The 19,257-nt window shown below is 46.5% G+C and overlaps 1 protein-coding gene across 2 annotated transcripts; it reads left to right on the forward strand.

The window, feature by feature from the left end:
- The first annotated feature begins 2,012 nt into the window (after positions 1 to 2,012).
- P2RX6 (purinergic receptor P2X 6) lies at positions 2,013 to 18,859 on the forward strand. Of its 2 annotated transcripts, XM_079956848.1 has the most exons (12): positions 2,013 to 2,656; positions 5,230 to 5,380; positions 5,732 to 5,803; positions 8,545 to 8,620; positions 11,094 to 11,187; positions 11,932 to 12,012; positions 13,330 to 13,471; positions 13,854 to 13,963; positions 14,966 to 15,059; positions 15,691 to 15,756; positions 15,944 to 16,021; positions 18,134 to 18,859. In XM_079956848.1, exons 1-12 carry the CDS (start codon positions 2,223 to 2,225, stop codon positions 18,221 to 18,223), a joined length of 1,488 nt encoding a protein of 495 aa, XP_079812974.1. In that variant the 5' UTR covers positions 2,013 to 2,222; the 3' UTR covers positions 18,224 to 18,859. The 2 variants fall into 2 exon arrangements, with proteins under 2 accessions (XP_079812974.1, XP_079812975.1); XM_079956849.1 differs by lacking the exon at positions 11,932 to 12,012.
- The last annotated feature ends 398 nt before the right edge of the window (positions 18,860 to 19,257 follow it).

Here is a 19,257-nt window from a genome sequence, read left to right on the forward strand (position 1 = left end):
ATTTCGAATTAAAATTGTAATCTGTTCGGAAGCGGGGTTCGGGGTTGGTTTGCGGGGTTACAAAGCAATTTTGTTTTATTATTATTTTATTTATTTTTTTATTAATTTTATTTATTGAATTTATATACCGCCCTATACCCTGGGGGGTCTCAGTGCGGTTCACAGAATAAAATCAAGATATAAAACCACAAAATGCCTAATAAACATAAAAACAACAACCCAATAGCCCACCCCCCATGTATAATATTACTGTGAAGATGTTTGCAATAAAGGGAAATAAATGTTCTCATTACATTTCATGTGCCAGGATGGCCCTGCCCCCCGAAATCCAAATACCAGGAAAAGTGCTGCATTTTAATTTGTGATGATATTTCCTATTTTATTTTGCTATAATGGTCTTTAAAATGAAATTTAAAAAACATGCACCCGCTGAGAAATCCAGGGGCAGCTTCGAAGTCTGTTCCAACCAGAGAAAACAAACCCAAACAGTCTTTGGTTGATAATTACGTGTAGATGGAGTATTTTGTAGAAAAGTAGCCTTTGCGGGGTAAGGACAGTACCAATGACTGCAAGTTAGAAGAAAGGAGATTCCGACTGAAGTTCAGGAAGAACTTTCTGATGGTAAGATCTGTTTGACAGTGGGACAGACTCAGTGCCGGATTTACGTATAAGCTAAACAAGCTATAGTTTAGGGCCCCACTCTCTTGGGGGCCCCAAAAAAATTAAAGGGAAAAAAACCTGGATATACATTTCCAAAATATAAGATAAAAAACAAATAAAATAAAACCTACATACAGCAACAGTGTTTTGTGTTGTGTAGGCTCCTGTGATGTAAGTAATGGGCCCCGCCTGCTAGCCTGCTCCCTAAAATACCACCGGTTGGCTCATTTCTATATATAGGGTGCCTACATTCTGCATGTGGGACGCAGGTGGCGCTGTGGGTTAAAGCCTCAGCGCCTAGGGCTTGCCGATCGAAAGGTCGGCGGTTCGAATCCCTGCGGCGGGGTGCGCTTCCGCTGCTCGGTCCCAGCGCCTGCCAACTAGCAGTTCGAAAGCACCTCCGGGTGCAAGTAGATAAATAGGGACCGCTTACCAGCGGGAAGGTAAACGGCGTTTCCGTGTGCGGTTCTGGCTCGCCAGAGCAGCGATGTCACGCTGGCCACGTGACCCGGAAGTGTCTCCGGACAGCGCTGGCCCCTGGCCTCTTAAGTGAGATGGGCGCACAACCCCAGAGTCTGTCAAGACTGGCCCGTACGGGCAGGGGTACCTTTACCTTTACCTTTTTTACATTCTGCATGGTTGCATGGCAACATGTGCAAAGTGTTTTAGATACCTATTAGGTCCATAAATTACCATATAGCATACATTCAACACAAAAAACAGCAACAATTTGTTGTTGACAAAGGACAGCTGGACATATATAAAGGCCCCCATTACCTTCAGTAGCTAAGGGCCTCATCAAACATAAATCCGGCCATGGACGGACTGCCTCAGAAAGTGGTGGACTCTCCTTCATTGGAAGTTTTTAAGCAAAGGTTGGATGCTTTAGTTGAGATTCCTGCATTGCAAGGGGTTGGGCTAGATGACCCCTGGATCCCTTCCAGCTCTGCAGTTCTGATTCCGGTTAGCTAATAATAATAATAATAATAATAATAATTTATTATTTATACCCCGCCCATCTGGGTGGGCTTCCCCAGCCACTCTGGGCGGCTTCCAACACAATATTAAAATACAGTAATGCATCAAACATTAAAAGCTTCCCTAAACAGGGCTTCCTTCAGATGTCATCTAAAAGTTTGGTAGTTCTTTTTCTCTTTGACATCTGGTGGAAGGGCATTCCACAGGGCGGGTGCCACTACCGAGAAGGCCCTCTGCCTGGTTCCCTGTAACTTGGCTTCTCGCAGTGAGGGAACCGCCAGAAGGCCCTCGGAGCTGGACCTCAGTGTCCAGGCAGAACACTGGAGGTGGAGACGCTCCTTCAGATATATTGGACGGAGGCCGTTTAGGGCTTTAAAGGTCAGCACCAACACTTTGAATTGTGCTCGGAAACGTACTGGGAGCCAATGTAGGTCTTTCAAGACCGGTGTTATGTGGTCTCGGTGGTCACTCCCAGTCACCAGTCTAGCTGCCGCATTCTGGATTAGTTGTAGTTTCCGGGTCACCTTCAAAGGTAGCCCCACATAGAGCGCATTGCAGTAGTCCAAGTGAGAGATAACCAGAGCATGTACCACTCTGGCGAGACAGTCTGCGGGCAGGTAGGGTCTCAGCCTGTGTACCAGGAGACAACAGCCACATCCTTGTTGACCCTCCTTTCCAATTTTAGCAGCCCATTAGCAGGCCAGCTTTATTCTACCCTCCCTTCCTTGCTGCTTTGGAAGATGCTGACACAGATCCTCACATCTTCGGCGTTTTCTGAAAAGCTGCCTCTTTGCCTGCTCTTCTCCACCTGGGCAGCAGGCCAGGAGGATGTGGCGTCCTCCGTCAGCTTCTGCTGGCGGGATTTCACAGCCAGCCAGCCGGCCATGGGGGATTCCTGGAGCCATTCCTGCTTCGGCTTTCTGGATTATAAGACAGAGAAGTTTGCGCTCACCAGGAATAGGAAGGTCGGAGTCTTGCACCGGCTGATCCAGCTGGGGATCGTGGGATACATCCTCGGGTAAGAACTGCGGAAGCAGCGAGACGGGTGTTGAGAAGCCTTTGAAATCGCAAGTCACTGACGTTTCTGAGACGTTGCTGGTGAGATGGTGAATTGCTGCATTGGGTGGTTTTACAGTCCTCAAGCCTGACTTCTGGCTGTCTTTTTTAAGTGCCCTAGAAGCAGCCTCTTTTGCAGAAGGAACTGCAGTCATGCAGGGATCCAGCTTCCTCACACATCCCACCTATGTCTGGGGTTGCCACATTCCTCCAGCTAGCCCTGCTCCTCTGCCTTTTAACGCTGACGTCGGAGTTTTTGCCCAAATGAATCACGGAGGTGAAAGCAGGTTTGTTGTTGTTGTTTAGTTGTTTAGTCGTGTCCGACTCTTCGTGACCCCATGGACCAGAGAACGCCAGGCACTCCTGTCCTCCACTGCCCCCCGCAGCTTGGTCAAAATCATGCTGGTAGCTTCGAGAATACTCATGCTGGTAACCTCGAAAACACTATCCAACCATCTCGTCCTCTGTCGCCCCCTTCTCCTTGTGCCCTCCATCTTTCCCAACATCAGGGTCTTCTCCAGGGAGTCTTCTCTTCTCATGAGGTGGCCAAAGTACTGGAGCCTCAGCTTCACAATCTGTCCTTCCAGTGAGCACTCAGGGCTGATTTCCTTCAGAATGGAGAGGTTTGATCTTCTTGCAGTCCATGGGACTCTCAAGAGTCTCCTCCAGCACCATAATTCAAAAGCAGGTAGATTGCTTGCAATCCCCAATTCGCTGAATGGGAAGCAACACACAGTCTTCTCCACCCTTGAACTTTGGAACTCCCTGCCTATTGACATAAGGCAGGCACCTTCTCTGTACTGTATTCTTTTCAATGCCTGCTATAAAAAAAAAAAAATCCTGTTTAGACAAGCTGACCCAGGTGCTTAGAAAGCTGGTGCAAGTTTCAGTTTGCTTTTAGTCATTTGTTATTTTAACTTTTTGGAAATCTTATTGTTCTTAGGGATAATTTTATTGTTTTATCTTTTTGTTGTAAACCTCTTTGAGGTTTTTCTTTTTACAATCCAGCAGTGTATAAGTGTTATGAAACGATTAAATAATTTTATTTATTTTGTAACATTCACATACCCTGGATTGTAAAACAAAACAAAACCTCAAAGCAGTTTTTAGACCATACATTTAAAGCCTTCCTCTCCCTCCCCCAAGCATACAGTGGTACCTCAGGTTACATACCCTTCAGGTTACATATGCTTCAGGTTACAGACTCCACTAACCCAGAAATAGTGCTTCAGGTTAAGAAATTTGCTTCAGGATGAGAACAGAAATCGTGCTCCGGTGGCACGGCAGCAGCAGGAGGCTCCATTAGCTAAAGTGGTGCTTCAGGTTAAGAACAGTTTCAGGTTAAGAAAGGACCTCCGGAACGAATTAAGTACTTAACCTGAGGTACCACTGTATTGGGAACTGCAGTTTACCCATCCCAGCGCTACCATTCCCAACCCTCTCAACAAACTACAGTTCCCGGCATCTTTTAGGGTTGGGCTTTAAATGCATGGCGTGGGTGTGTGGTGCCTGCAGCTCCCATGAGCCTCTGCCAGCACAGCCAGCACTGAGTGAAGATGGGAACTCCAGTCCAAAACAACTGTGAGGCACCGAGTTCGAGGAAGGCTGCAAAGGAAACAGTTCAGGGCTTAATAATAATAATTTTATTATTTATACCCCGCCCATCCGGCTGATATGAGTTATTGCAATTGTGCATGCTGAAGCTCAGGGATGGGGGAACTCTTCCAGACTGAGGGCCACATGAAAGTAGTGGGCGGGGCCAGAGGCAAAAGTGGGTGGAGCAACAAATGCAAATTTCCCCTTTTCCCAGTAGGCTAGTTTCAACACACACTTGTGCAGCTCTCGCAACCTTCCTCCCAAACAAGGGGCATGATCAGAGTTCAAGACAGGCAAAACACACTCAAGGGGTGGATCTACACTTAGGGGGAAAATGCTATAAAGAAATCAGAAATTGTTATAACAAAAGGGGGGGAAAACGCTATAGAAAATCGCATAGAATTTTTTTTGCTCTCTGGTGCCATCTGTTGTTGTGTGTTTATAATGCATTCAAGATGCTGTTTTCTGACTAACGTAGCAGAGTCCAAGCAGTGCATGAGTCAGGGCTGGAGAGAGATGTGGCTGGGGAGACTTCCGAGGGCCAGATAGAGAGGAGTGGAGGGCCGCATTCATTCCTGGGGTTCCCTGCTGCAGAGGACCTTAATGAACAGGCAGGCTCAAATCCATGCTTATTTATGGTATTGTAAAGTTGGAAAAGGCCTTCAAATGGGCAGACTCCTTTGTACACATAGTCGAAAACTAAATAACAGTCTAATCTCTGAAGGGATGAAAATGTGTAAGGTTGAGGAGCTTTTTTTTTCAGGGTGTTCCACCGCAGGGGTGCCACCACAGAAGAAGGCCCCGCTCCTTACAAATGCTGAGGCAATTGTAGCGGATGATCTCCAAGGGTGGGGCAATGTATCTGGAGCATGGAAGGAGGGTTCTTTTAAGTGTGCATGTTAAGCATCTTGGACCCCTGTTCTTTCTGCTGCCTCGCAGGTGGGTGTTTCTAGCCAAAAAGGGCTACCAGGAGAAAGATACTGACCCTCACATCTCAGTCATCACCAAACTGAAAGGGATTTCGGTCACACGCGTCCGAGAGCTTGGGGACCGAATCTGGGATGTGGCAGATTACGTGAAACCCCCTCAGGTATCCTTTCTTTGGCCTTGTGGCCGCAAAAGAATTACCCATCTGGATCAGGCCATATGAAAAATTGAGACGGAGAAGTTTGTGGTAATAATAATACTACTAGGAGTAAAGTTACAAACAGTAGTAAAGTAGTGGTAAAGTTACTAATAGTGGTAAAGTTGTGTTGTTTATTTATTTTAAATGCTTTATAAACCACTTTGTTTCTTAAAAATTCAGCAGTGTACCATATAAGAACAAACAATAGCATTAAACCAAAAATAAAACCGATAAGATGCATATCAAAACAAATAAAATGGGGCATTTAAAAAAACAACCAACAACTAAATGTATGTATTTTGAAACATTTCATAGGGGGAAAATGTGTTCTTTGTGGTGACCAATTTCATTGCTACTCCGAAGCAAGTGCAAGGATCATGTCCAGAGGTACGTCGCTGGCTTTTCTTTATCGATAATTTTTTGCTTCCTCTACAGTTGCTGGAGGGAGGAACCTTTTGGAGCCAGATATGACTGGTGGGCGGGGCCAGAAGCAAAAGTGGGTGGAGCAACAAATGTAAATTTTACTGTTGTACAACAAATTGGTGCCAGTGCAGAGGTCACATCCAAAGCAGAGATCACATATGATGCCGTTCTCTATCCAGGCAAGCAGGGGTTCAAGGACACACCCCAGCCCTGGAAAAGATAAGGGAACTAGATTAATAGACAAATAGAAAAATTATTAGAATTGGCACACAAATTCTTCCCAAGGATTGGACTAGAATTTGGGAATCACAACCCTTAAAAATCTGTTAAGTTGTGGGTGAACATATCAGGCGACACAGCGATTCTTCAAACAGCTCTTATTTATTTGCAGGCCAGAACAGAACTGAACTGAAGGTTCACACTTCAAAACGACCTTGACAGATTAGAAAACTGGGCCAAAACAAACAAGATGAATTTTAACAGGGAGAAATGTAAAGCATTGCACTTGGGCAAAAAAAATGAGAGGCACAAATACAAGATGGGTGACACCTGGCTTGAGAGCAGTACATGTGAAAAGGATCTAGGAGTCTTGGTTGACCACAAACTTGACATGAGCCAACAGTGTGACGCAGCAGCTAAAAAAGCCAATGCAATTCTGGGCTGCATCAATAGGAGTATAGCATCTAGATCAAGGGAAGTAATAGTGCCACTGTATTCTGCTCTGGTCAGATCTCACCTGGAGTACTGTGTCCAGTTCTGGGCACCACAGTTCAAGAAGGACACTGACAAACTGGAACGTGTCCAGAGGAGGGCAACCAAAATGGTCAAAGGTCTGGAAACGATGCCTTATGAGGAACGGCTAAGGGAGCTGGGCATGTTTAGCCTGGAGAAGAGGAGGTTAAGGGGTGATATGATAGCCATGTTCAAATATATAAAAGGATGTCACATAGAGGAGGGAGAAAGGTTGTTTTCTGCTGCTCCAGAGAAGCGGACACGGAGCAATGGCTCCAAACTACAAGAAAGAAGATTCCACCTAAACATTAGGAAGAACTTCCTGACAGTAAGAGCTGTTCGACAGTGGAATTTGCTGCCAAGGAGTGTGGTGGAGTCTCCTTCTTTGGAGGTCTTTAAGCAGAGGCTTGACAACCATATGTCAGGAGTGCTCTGATGGTGTTTCCTGCTTGGCAGGGGGTTGGACTCGATGGCCCTTGTGGTCTCTTCCAACTCTATGATTCTATGATTCTATGAAGGGTTCAGCCAGCCTGCTTATATAGAGCTCCACTAGAACGCAACAGTAACCATTTTCTGTAACTATCCAACCACTGAACGTCACTTTCAATCCCTTATTTGCATATGTGGACCTGAGTGAAAACTATCTACAGTATCCCCCTGCTGGCCCAGGGTGAGAACTTCAGTACATAACAGAATCTGCTTTCAGTTTTCTTGCAGAAAACTCATTGAAATTACTACACAGGTAGTATTGCATTCCTTTGCAAATGTCAAAAATATCATTTAATTGTTGGAGGGGTTGCAGTAGTTGGAAGGGACCCCGAGGGTCATCTAGTTCAACGCCAGGCAATTCAGGAATCTCAACTAGATCATACATGATTTAACTTGGACTTTGTTATTTTAACCCACGTGCAACCGTACACATTCTGTGTCCCTACTTTACAGTTTTGTTTTTCATCTTTTGATCGCCATCAGTTATTATAATTGTCCTCCCTGCTTTAGATACAGTATTACATGAAATGAAAACAAACCTTTATTGTTTTTTAAAAGGACATCTCCCAGCTAGACTAAAACTCTTGAGGAGAGTGCAAGGCAGGGCTGGGAGAGACGCGGCCTGGAAGGGGTTGTGTGGCTTCAGGAGGGCCAGATAGAGAGTTCTGGGGGCCACATTCAGTCTGGAGCTCCCCCACCCCTGCTGTGCAGTTTGACCTCTCTGCCCAAGCCCCACAGAAGCACCTCTCAACCATTTGCCTGCTCTCAGCCCAAATCATAGACCAGATTGCATCATTGTAGGCATCACAGAGCCTAGGTCTTGCCGATCAGAAGGTCGGCGGTTCGAATCCCCGCGACGGGGTGAGCTCCCGTTGCTCGGCCCCTGCTCCTGCCAACCTAGCAGTTCGAAAGCGCGTCAAAAGTGCAAGTAGATAAATAGGTACCACTCCGGCGGGAAGGTAAACGACGTTTCTGTGCGCTGCTCTGGTTTGCCAGAAGCGGCTTAGTCATGCTGGTCTCATGACTGTCTGCGGACAAACGCCGGCTCCCTCAGCCTGTAAAGCGAGATGAGAGCCGCAACCCCAGCGTCATCCGCGACTGGACTTAACGGTCAGGGGTCCCTTTACCTTTAGGCATCACAGCAGCTTATTCTGTGTCGGTTCAGATAATCCAACATCAGGCATCCCCAAATTCGGCCCTCCAACTGTTTTGGGACTACAACTCCCATCATCCCTAACTAACAGGACCAGTGGTCAGGAATTATGGGAAATGTAGTCCCAAAACAGCTGAGGGGCCGAGTTTGGGGATGCGTGTCCAACATCATCGCAGCAGCAAGGGGCTGGCCAAGTTGCCCTGAGACCCTGTGTCAGGTATGTGGGTGCCCTTTCCCACTAGAACTTTATAAAGGCATGCTAAGCGGACCCTCTCACAGGGGTCCCCTGCGGATGCTTTTCCTTCTCAACAACTGTCTTCTCCTCCTCCAGCACCCTTCCATCCCCGATGGGAATTGCAGGAGAGATGAGGACTGTTCGCCAGGACAGCCGGTGGTCCACGGAAACGGTAAGGAGGTCTGTTTTAGTCCTGGTCCCTACCCGCTGCTCTCCGCATCACCCACATCTGAACGCCAAATTTAGTACCAGTTTCTCAGCGGCTACAGCTTGCAAGGCTCTCCCCTCTTGCAGCAGGGGGAGCAACCAGCAGCAGGGGGAGCCATTTTCCATTTTGCCTCAGACCGCAAAATGTACTGGGCCGGCCCTGCCGATGGAAGTTGCGATCCAAGAATATCTGAAGGGCACGGGGTGGGGAAAGCTTCCCTCTTGTTTTTACATTTCTCCTCTGCATCCTTCCCTCCATTCCCCAAAAGCAGCCAGCTGTGCCACAAGTTACAAAAACCTCTCAATTTCTTACTAGCAGCCTTGTTAGCTGTTGTTGCTGAAGGATTGTTGCTGCAGTTTATGTTGGGGATAATTCAGACGGAAATTCCCAGGTGTCAAAAAAGGTTACTTATATATGCCATTACTGCAGCCTGTGTTTTGTTAGCCCAAAAATGGAAAGCGAGCGAGGTCCCAACCAAAGAAGAATGACAACTTAAACTGATGGAATATGTGCAGCTTGCGGACCTAACATAGAACAGGAGAACAAGAAGAACATAACGTTTAAAGAAGATTGGAAAATGTTTATTGATTATACAGGGGGGAATTATGTACACTTGAAAACATTGGCAAGCATTAAGATAAATTCAACAGCGTAAGTTTTCATGGATGTAATAATGGAATATTGAATGGTTTAGTTTATGTAATGATTTAGTTTATGTAAAATATGCAGGGATTTATGTTATGCAAAGAGTCATTCCATGTTATGGAAAGAGTCATTGATATTTTAAGGTTGTTTAAATGAATATTCTAAAATGTAAAACAGAAAATTTAATACAATTTTGTGGGAAAAGGAAATCAGTGCAATTTGGAAATGTTCAGTCAGCCACCTTGATTTAAACAGCACCCAGTTGTGCTGGCCACATGACCTGGAAGCTGTACGCCAGCTCCCTCGGCCAATAAAGTGAGATGAGCGCCGCAACCCCAGAGTTGGTCACAACGGTACCTAATGGTCAGAGGTCCCTTTACTTAACATGACTGAAGAGTTTGGTGAAACCCAGAAGCTTGCTTTTGCCCACAGCCACTTAAGTTGTCCCACATTCAGCAGCTCTGTTGCTGCCTGCTCTTTGGCACCTAGGCATCCACCACTGTCTGCTAAAGCCTTTGCCAATGTGCTGCCCCTCCAGATGTTTTGGACTACCCATCAGCGACCCATAACACCTGGAGGGGCACCAGGTGGGAAAAGCTGCAGTGCTGGAGCCATTGAATGTGCTTCATAATGATCGGGACTTTTGGTTTCCACATTGCTTGTTTGACGCCACCCAAGTCTCACAGCCCAAGTCGCCCATGAAATGACATTGTGGTGCTGATCCCCTTTAGCTAGAACTGTGAAATGGTGGGTGGCAATCAGAATGAAAGTAAATCCCACTGTGTGCATTGGAGCCTATTCCAAGGAAATTGCACCCAGGGCTGCAGCCTTAAGCTTCTGTACTCTTTCCTACAAAAGTCTGGGAGGAGAGAATTTCAAGCACTGAATAATTTGCTATAGGTACCTATTATTAATATTATTATTATTAAATCTTATGTAGATTGATGCAATTCTTTAAAATTTGCCACTGCTAATGTGGCTGGAGAAGGGCCCACTGCTTGAGGGAACTCCTGGGGTTTGCAGAAGTTTTACTGGCGCTGTGGGTTAAAGCCTCAGCGCCTAGGGCTTGCCAATCGAAAGGTCGGCGGTTCGAATCCCTGCGGCGGGGTGCGCTCCCGCTGCTCGGTCCCAGCGCCTGCCAACCTAGCAGTTCGAAAGCACCTCCAGGTGCAAGTAGATAAATAGGGACCGCTTACCAGCGGGAAGGTAAACGGCGTTTCCGTGTGCGGCTCTGGCTCTGGCTCTGGCCAGAGCAGCGATGTCACGCTGGCCACGTGACCCGGAAGTGTCTCCGGACAGCGCTGGCCCCTGGCCTCTTAAGTGAGATGGGCGCACAACCCCAGAGTCTGTCAAGACTGGCCCGTACGGGCAGGGGTACCTTTACCTTTACCTTTACAGTTGTATCTCAGGAACCAGCAGGCAAAATTTGGCCACATCATTCCAAGAGGTGTCAAAATGCATAGCAAATATTTTCTAAAACATATAGCAGATGAAGCCACCTCATACTGAATTAAACCATTTGCCCATCTAGCTCGGGATTATCTGAGCTTTTTGGGGTCTAATGGGCAAATACGTCAATCTCAGTATCTCTCAGTTTCTGCTTTTCCCAATTTCATTTATTTAACAGCATGCACATACAGCTTGAATGCCAGAAAACCTCTAAGTGGTTTCCAAAAATATAGGCTAAAGCAATACTTTACATGGGGGAGTTGGGCTGCAACGCACCTTGAAAGGAATAAAGGGCTTCGGTAAAAAGAAGACATAACTGAGATGTGGTTCGGTTCTCTTGCAGGAGTAAAAACAGGGAAGTGTGTCCCGTTTGATGCATCCCATAATACCTGTGAGATCTATGGGTGGTGTCCGGTGGAAAACAAGACCTTGTCCAGGTATGCAAGTTGTCCTCTTTGATCCTGTTTCAACGGCTACCTGTATCTCTGTCCCCCAAACCCACCGCAAGTCAGCCAGACATCTTCTGCTGGGGAACTGGCAGTAGCTGCTAACCAAAGAAGAAATTTGGTTGGGAGAGGTGGCCTTTCCCACAAGGTGTATTGCTGGTCAAATAGGCATTGCAGGTTCCCCCCCCCCCCAGATGATACCAAAAGCCTTGAGAACCTGTTTAGCCAGAGGGAAAAGTAAGGCAACTACATCACGCTTGGTACCAACTCCTCTTTCAAACCACCTTCAAGGGCGGGGGGAATTAACACTATTTTTGGTCTCCAAGAGAGAACTTTGCCCAAATTATTTTTAAAAATGAAAACAAATTAAATACTTGTTTAGCTAAGCCTAACAAATATGTAGGCGGCCGCCACTGTTTTTAGCTAATCTTTGATTTTAATTACTTTTTGAATCTTTTAGATAGCTGCTTTTAACTGTTTTATTGATTCGTTCTTTTGTAAACTGCTTTGAGAGGTTTTTCTACTTCTTACAACCAAGCAACATATGTCATGCTGTATGTATAAGTAAATAAAGAATCAGCCACCACGTATTATCAGACATCCACCGGAAACTTCAATTTCTCATGGAAAGGTAGCTTAACTTGTTCCCCAACAGCCCGCAGGTTGTAAAAACCAAATGGTCGCGTTCCTTCCACGAATGCGTTCATAGGCCCACCTATTCTGTTTTCCACCTAGGAAACCACTCTTGGCAGAAGCGGAGAATTTCACTCTCTTTATTAAAAACACTGTCAACTTTACCAGGTTTAACTTCTCCAGGTAAGGGCTGAGATCTTTAAAGCAGGGTGGGGACGGTTTTCACAAAGGGTTTGGGATACTGTTTGCAAACAGGAATGTCAGTCGTGGCACCAACACCCAGCCCGCTGTTGACACAGGTTAGATAGGTTGTGCAGGTTTCTGTATGGTCTAGAAACTCTGCAAAGTTCGTAACAGTGCCACAAAATATCTCTTCAGGTTCTTGCTTTTTGGGGATGTTATTGTTTTATATTGTATTGCAGGTGGTTTTTAGAAAGTTTTTATTTATACTTTTCAGATTTATACATTTAAATAATTTGACAATCATTTTAACATATCCTTCCCCCTCCTTCTGTGGTTCCTTAAATTTATTTTTTAAATATCTTCTGCATATCCAAATTCATTTAATTTGCTCATTTAATTATCTACTTTAAATATATACTCTTTGGAAACTGCAGGTTATTACAATAATCCTGCCAATGTTTTTATCTGTTTGTAATTTATCTTTAAATATTCAACAAACCATTTCCGTTCTTTTATATATATGTAAAAAGTTTATCTTGATTTCTTATTCTTCTGGTAAGTTTCGCCATTTCTGCATTTTCCATACGTTTTTGTATCCATTCTTCCTTTGCTGGGACTTCTGCTTCTTTCCATTTTGGGGCGAGTAGCATTCTTGCTGCTGTAGTAGCATACATAAATAAATTTCTCTACGGTTTAAGTAGTTCTGTCGCTATAATTCCCAGTTTTCTGCACTATATGATATGGCAGCATTTTAACTTCATGGGGTGTGTCTCCATGTGCACGGTATTTGCTGTTTTTGTCGTCTGTTTGGTGACTATTTTAGTATTAGGTAAAGGTAAAGGGACCCCTAACCATTAGGTCCAGTCGTGGCCGACTCTGGGGTTGCGGCGCTCATCTCGCTTTATTGGTCGAGGGAGCCGGCATACAGCTTCCGGGTCATGTGGCCAGCAGGACTAAGCCACTTCTGGCGAACCAGAGCAGCACACGGAAAAGCTGTTTACCTTCCCGCAAGAGCGGAACCTATTTATCTACTTGCACTTTGACATGCTTTCGAACTGCTAGGTTGGCAGGAGCAGGGACCGAGCAACAGGAGCTCACCCCGCCGCGGGGATTTGAACCGCCAACCTTCTGATCGGCAGTCCTAGTCTCTGTGGTTTAACCCACAGCGCCACCCGCGTCCCTAATTTGGTATTAAGTGGCATATAAATATAGGAAACAATTGAATTGCAAATAAAGGTGCCACCAAGGCACTTTCTCCCAAGCTGCTATTACAACAGATTTCCCAAAGACATTAATTTTTCTCATGCTTTCGTTCAGGACAAACACGCTGAAGACGACGGATGGCTCTTACTTCAAGGGATGTCGATATGATGCCGTGGATGACCCTTATTGCCCCATTTTTCGCATTCGTGACATGGTGGAGGCAGTTGGGGAGAGCTTTGAGGAGATGGCTCACCAGGTAGGTCTCCCCTTTTGCTTCAGCCACACATCCCACAAATGCAAGCGCGGAGGGCCAGGGCTCTTTGGGAACTGCTTCCCTCCCAGGAAAAGTCCATTAACTCTGCATTTTAAATTGCATTTTAACCTGTATTTTAAATTGGTGGTTTTCCCCTTTACCTCCCCCCCCTCTTTTCCCCCTATTATGTTTTTACTGTGATTTTATTGGTGTTAGCTGCCCTGAGCCCAGCTCTGGCCGGGGAAGATGGGGTATAAATAATTTATTATTATTATTATTATTATTATTATTATTATTATTATTAATTTGCTCAATACTAATAGATCCCAGTGCCCTCTGTTCATCTCCCCCATTAATCTTGTGGCATTTGGTGGATCCCACACAGGGGGGCGCTATCGGCCTGCGAATTGACTGGGATTGTGACTTGGACCAGCCTCCTTCCAGATGCAGGCCCTGCTATTCCTTCACTCTGCTGGAAAAGAAATTTAACTTCAGGTGGGCACAGCAGCAGGCAGGAGGGTGTGAAGGAAGCAGCGCGCAAGCCAGCTGTTCTATCTTAAGTAGGAATGGGGGCGGGGAGGATTCAATTCTGCTTGCATTTAAAGGCGAACATGCCCAATTCACGTTTATTGAAACAGTACGTGAAACGAAACACAGCAACCTTTCGGAATCTACACTTCTCTGAATTTTGCAATGCCGAGAAATGTGCAGAAAAATGTATATGTTAGCAAAAAAAAAAAGAAGAAGAAGAACATTTGCAAATGCACCAGGTGAAACTACTTCACAATCATTTGTATATTGGGGGAAATTGCATATGTATTGGGAAAGAGCTGCGCTAAAAAACTAAGGCTCAGTGGTTTAGACCACAGCGCCACCTGTGCTCCTATACCTTCCTATTTATACAAGCCTTTGGAATCTGAAGCACAGGTGATGCTGTCAGGGCAAACGGTGTTTTAATAGCTGGTTCCACATGTGTTCTGATGTATTTTGATGGTTGTTTTTAGCTAGTTCATTGATATTTGCATTTGCATTTCGTTATGTTGCTTTTAAGCCAACTTGCCCCCCAACTTGGCAGAAAGGAGGGATAGGAATATAATCAAAAACTAAATAAATAATATGAGAGGTCAGGCAGTCCTCGCAGTATCTTGAACCCAAGTCGTCAAGGGCCCTGCCTGTCGATACAAGAACCTCAAACATGGTCCAGTAGCATGTGGACCAAGCCACAGCTTCTGCAAGTACAGTGGTACCTCGGGTTACATACGCTTCAGGTTACAGACTCCGCTAACCCAGAAATAGTACCTCAGGTTAAGAACTTTGCTTCAGGATGAGAACACAAATCGTGCAGCAGCGGCGCAGTGGCAGCAGGAGGCCCCATTAGCTAAAGTGGTACTTCAGGTTAAGAACAGTTTCAGGTTAAGAACGGACCTCCAAAACGAATTAAGTTCTGAACCCGAGGTACCACTATACGCTGCTCATCTCCCTGCTTTCTTTCTTCAGAACCGCCTCCTATTATCGGGACCCCCTGAACCGGCAGTCTCGGAGCCTGTTAAAACTCTATGGTATCCGCTTTGACATTTCGGTCCACGGCCAGGTAAGGACCTCTGAAGTCCCATGTGCAGCGGATCCCATGGGGAGGCGGTGCTCTGCAGGGATCCCATTCATTGCCCCCCAAGTGTTAGAAACTAAGATATGAAAGCTAGGAGCTAAAGGGCACCTTAAACCGAGGTTATGGGCGCAACAACGGAATGTCTAGGCACGCTTTTTTAATAGCAAGAATACATAACTGAAAATGAGTGAACTGCAGCTAAAATATTATGTTCATTTTTCACACGGTCTAGTCCTTCCCCTGCCCACCCCCTAATATTCTGTTGCGCCACAGGCTGATAGGGGGGGGGGACAATTATTTGTGCCTTTTATTTACCACAGAAGCTCAGTGCACCAGTGGCCTGACTTGGTAGGTGACAGCTTTCTATATAATGCAGGGAAATCCCTAACTCACCAAGTGTTTGAGACCTGTCGGCTACCCTCACCTGGTTTAGCCGGCCAGTCAAAGCTGTTCCCAGGGTGTGGTTTCTGTCGCACGCTGACAGCTTTTAAGAGCCACAGATGAGTGCAGGGTGGGGACGAAAGACAGACAAAAAAACCCAGAAGGAGTGCAACATGTGTCCCCCACCAGAGTTACTACCCCTCCCCTAATACCCTACACTTTTTTTATTACTCAGGCTGGGAAGTTCAGCATCATTCCCACCGCTGTCAACTTGGGAACAGGAGCTGCCTTCCTTGGAGCTGTAAGTATGACCGGTAGAGTAAAAAAGGCCCTTTTGAACTACAACTCCCATCAGCCCCCGGGCATTGCAGCTGTACGATGCCCCTGGGGCTGATGGGAGTTGTAGATCCAAACAAACAGAGAGCGCCATGTTGGCCAAGGCTGGTCTGGATGCTGAATGATGTCATACTGGACTCTTGCCATCCTAGGCTGCCGTGGTTTGCGACCTCGTCCTGCTGTACCTTGATACGAAAGCCGAATTTTATCGGAGCGAGAAATACGAGGAGGTAACAGCGATCGGATGTGGGCTGATCTGGCCTCTTGCTTTTGTTTATGTGGATGCGGCTGCCTTTGAATTCCCTCTCTCTCCACCATGCCCTTTGCTGTAAACATCCCTTTGCTTCTGCCTTGCCTGCATGCTCCGGTTCCGTCCCATTTAGCACTCGCTGTCACGCCCCATCGTCCCGCTGTGGGGAATCGCAACCTCAGCAGCCCCTCGTGCTCCCTGGGGACTGGCAGCGACTGGTCAGGGATCTTGAGAGGGATTGTGTGTCTGAAGGTGTCTGGCTCCCCAAGCCTTTACATAATTTTTTTTGGGGGGTGTCCCTGCTAAAAGCAGAGGGACATGGGTGTCGCTGTGGTCTAAACCACTGAGCCTCTTGGGCTTGCCGATTTGAAAGTCGGCGGTTCGAATCCCCGCAACAGGGTGAGCTCCCGCTGCTCTGTCCCAGCTCCTGCCAACCTAGCAGTTTGAAAGCACTCTAGTGCAAGTAGATAAATAGATACCGCTGCGGCGGGAAGGTAAACGGCGTTTCGGCTCTGGTTTCCATCACAGTATTCCATTGCGCCAGAAGCGGTTTAGTCCTGCTGGCCACATGACCTGGAAAGCTGTCTGTGGACAAACGCCGGCTCCCTCGGCCTGAAAGCGAGATGAGCGCCCCAACCCCATAGTCGCCTTTGACTGGACTTAACCATCCAGGGATCCTTTACCTGTTACCTGGTAAAAGCAGGCTTTTCTGCATGCTAAAACACAGCCCTCAGATCGTGGGGGCAGATTAAAAGTAAAACAACACAATAAGAGCCTGCTGGATCAGGCCAATGGCCCCTTTAGTCCAGCATCCTCTTTGCACAGTGGCCAACCAGATGCCTCAATGAGAAATCCACAAGCAGGATTCGAGCACAAGAGCCCTCTCTCTCCTGCTGTCTCCAGCAACTGGTATTCAGAAGCATTGCTGCCTCCAGCCATGCAGTGCCTCCATTAAGCCTGATCTCCTATGCATTTGTGTAATCATACTTAAAAGCCATCCAAGATGGAGGTCCTTACAGGAGACAGTTCCACAGTTTAACTCTGTGCTGTGTGGTGTAGTGGTTAAGAGCAGTGGACTCGTAATCTGGGGAACTGGGTTCGCTTCCCCGCTCCTCCACATGCAGCTGCTGGGTGACCTTGGGCCAGTCACACTTCTCTGAAGTCTCTCAGCCCCACTCACCTCACAGAGTGTTTGTTGTGGGGGAGGAAGGGAAAGGAGATTGTTAGCCACTTTGAGACTCCTTAAGGCAGTGGTGTCCAAACTTTTTTCAAAGAGGGCCAGATTTGATGAAGTGAAGGGCCGTGGGGGCTGACCAAAGGGCCAACCAAAGTTGTTGAGCTTCTTTTAGGATTGAAGTTGTTGAGGTTTTGGGGGGATTTTAACCCAGGAAATAAACTGCCACAGAGGCTGGATTAAACCGACCGGAGGGCCGGATTAGGCCCCCGAAACGGACTATGGACATGCCTGTCTTAAGGAGAGTGAAAGGCGGGATATCAAGTACAAACTCTTCTTCTTTTTCACAATAATATTTATTATTTTCCATACATAAACATAACAGAAGAAAAAGTTAACAATAATAAAGGGAAAAGAATGAAACAGAAAAAAGAAAAAGAACAAAGAATATAAAACATAAAATACAACAAATCACCACATAAACTAAAACTTAATTAATTAATTAAAATCCATCTTCATAAACATATTATTTGACTTCCTCAAATCTCTTCCATCTGAGTTTCTTAGTAATTATATATAGCAGTTTCCAATATCTTTATTTCATAAAACCCTATCACAGTCCAAACTCTTCTTCTTCTTCTCTGTCCCACATCGTCCAAAATTCACCTTCACTGGCTCTCCACGAGTTCTGGTGTTCTGAGAGAGGGAGAAAAACTTTTCTCTATCTGCTGTTTCCCTCCCTGCCAAGCCTGCTTTGGTCCCCTTCTATCATGTCTTGCGTGCCTTTTCTCTAAACTAAAAAGTCCCAAACACTGCAACCTATCTTTAGTCCCCTTCTTTATTTTGCTTGCCCTTTTCTGAACCTTTTTCCAATGCCCACAGTACCTTTCTAATATGGTCCCTTTTCTACTTTTCCAGGCAAAGCCACCGAAAACCAAAGTTGATGCAGCCACACTAGCCCTACAGACCACGGGCAAGAAATCTCAGGAGAGACCTAGTGTGGGATAGATGCTCAAGCAGACGGGCAAGATCTCTCCTCCCTGCTTTGGATGCATTTGGCCCTCCAGGAAACCGAGACTTCGGTATCCAACTGGTGTATCGCTTGAAAACAGACTCCTCCAACCAGGTGTTTTGGACTACAACTCCCATCAGCCCCAGGGCTGTGCTGTCTGGGGTTGATGGGAGTTGTAGTCCAAAACCTTCAGAGGGTAGCAGCAACACAGAGGTGGAAAACCCCAGGGCAGCCTTTCCCAAATAGATGCCTTGCAGAGGTTTTGGACTACAATTCCCAACAACCCTGGGAGTTGTAGTTTGGGGAGGGCTGGTATAAAGGGTCTCAGATACCAGGGTGGGGGAAGCCCATCAACCCCACCCATCTCTCTTCCTCTCTCAGATATATGTATTCCACTTGGAATAATTCTCAGCCACACTTCTGTCGAGGGAATCAAAACCTCCCCACATCAGTTTATCCTCCTGCTTCTGCCTAAAGATCACTTTTAGATGAAACCTGCTTTTTTCACCCTTTGCTACGGGACTTGCAGGTTTTCTTTCCTTACTTGGGGAACTGGTGCATTTTCTTGGCGTTTATTTAAATTTATAGCCCTCCACACCTCCCTGAAATGGTGCTCAGTGTACATATGTTGAGAAGGTATTTGTGATGGCCTGGGAATCCGATTCAGAGGCTGAACCGGAGGAATCCCAGCCTGCACAGGAGTCCCCGCCTCCAGGGCCGGCTGAACTGGGGCAGGGCCTTGATTCTGAAGCACCTGCACCTGTGCCGGATCCTCAGGAGCAGGCACCAGGTGAATCCACTCTGGCTCCGGAGGTGGTTGAGGACTCAGTGCCTACAGGTGAGTCTCCCCCTGGGTCCAGTAACCCTTTAGCCTCTCCTGAACTGCAGAGGCTCAGGGCAGAGAGGCGGAGGGAACTGGTTTCTCCCAGGAGGAGTGCTCGCCTTAAGGCCAGGAGAGGCGGGTCTCCTGGGGGCCGGGACCGCCCCTGGCCTCAGAGAAGATAAAGGCCAGTCAGCCCGGTCCCAGGTT

The sequence above is a fragment of the Podarcis cretensis genome (assembly GCF_951804945.1).
Source record: "Podarcis cretensis genome assembly, chromosome: 16".
NCBI classification, from domain to species: domain Eukaryota; kingdom Metazoa; phylum Chordata; class Lepidosauria; order Squamata; family Lacertidae; genus Podarcis; species Podarcis cretensis.

Coding starts and splice junctions, on each gene's coding strand:
- P2RX6 (XM_079956848.1), top strand. CDS start 2,223: ATGTACCACTCTGGCGAGACAGTCTGCGGGCAGGTAGGGTCTCAGCCT. Junction 8,621..11,093: donor GCCGGTGGTCCACGGAAACG/GTAAGGAGGTCT, acceptor GTTCTCTTGCAG/GAGTAAAAACAGGGAAGTGT. Junction 16,022..18,133: donor GGAGCGAGAAATACGAGGAG/GTAACAGCGATC, acceptor CTACTTTTCCAG/GCAAAGCCACCGAAAACCAA.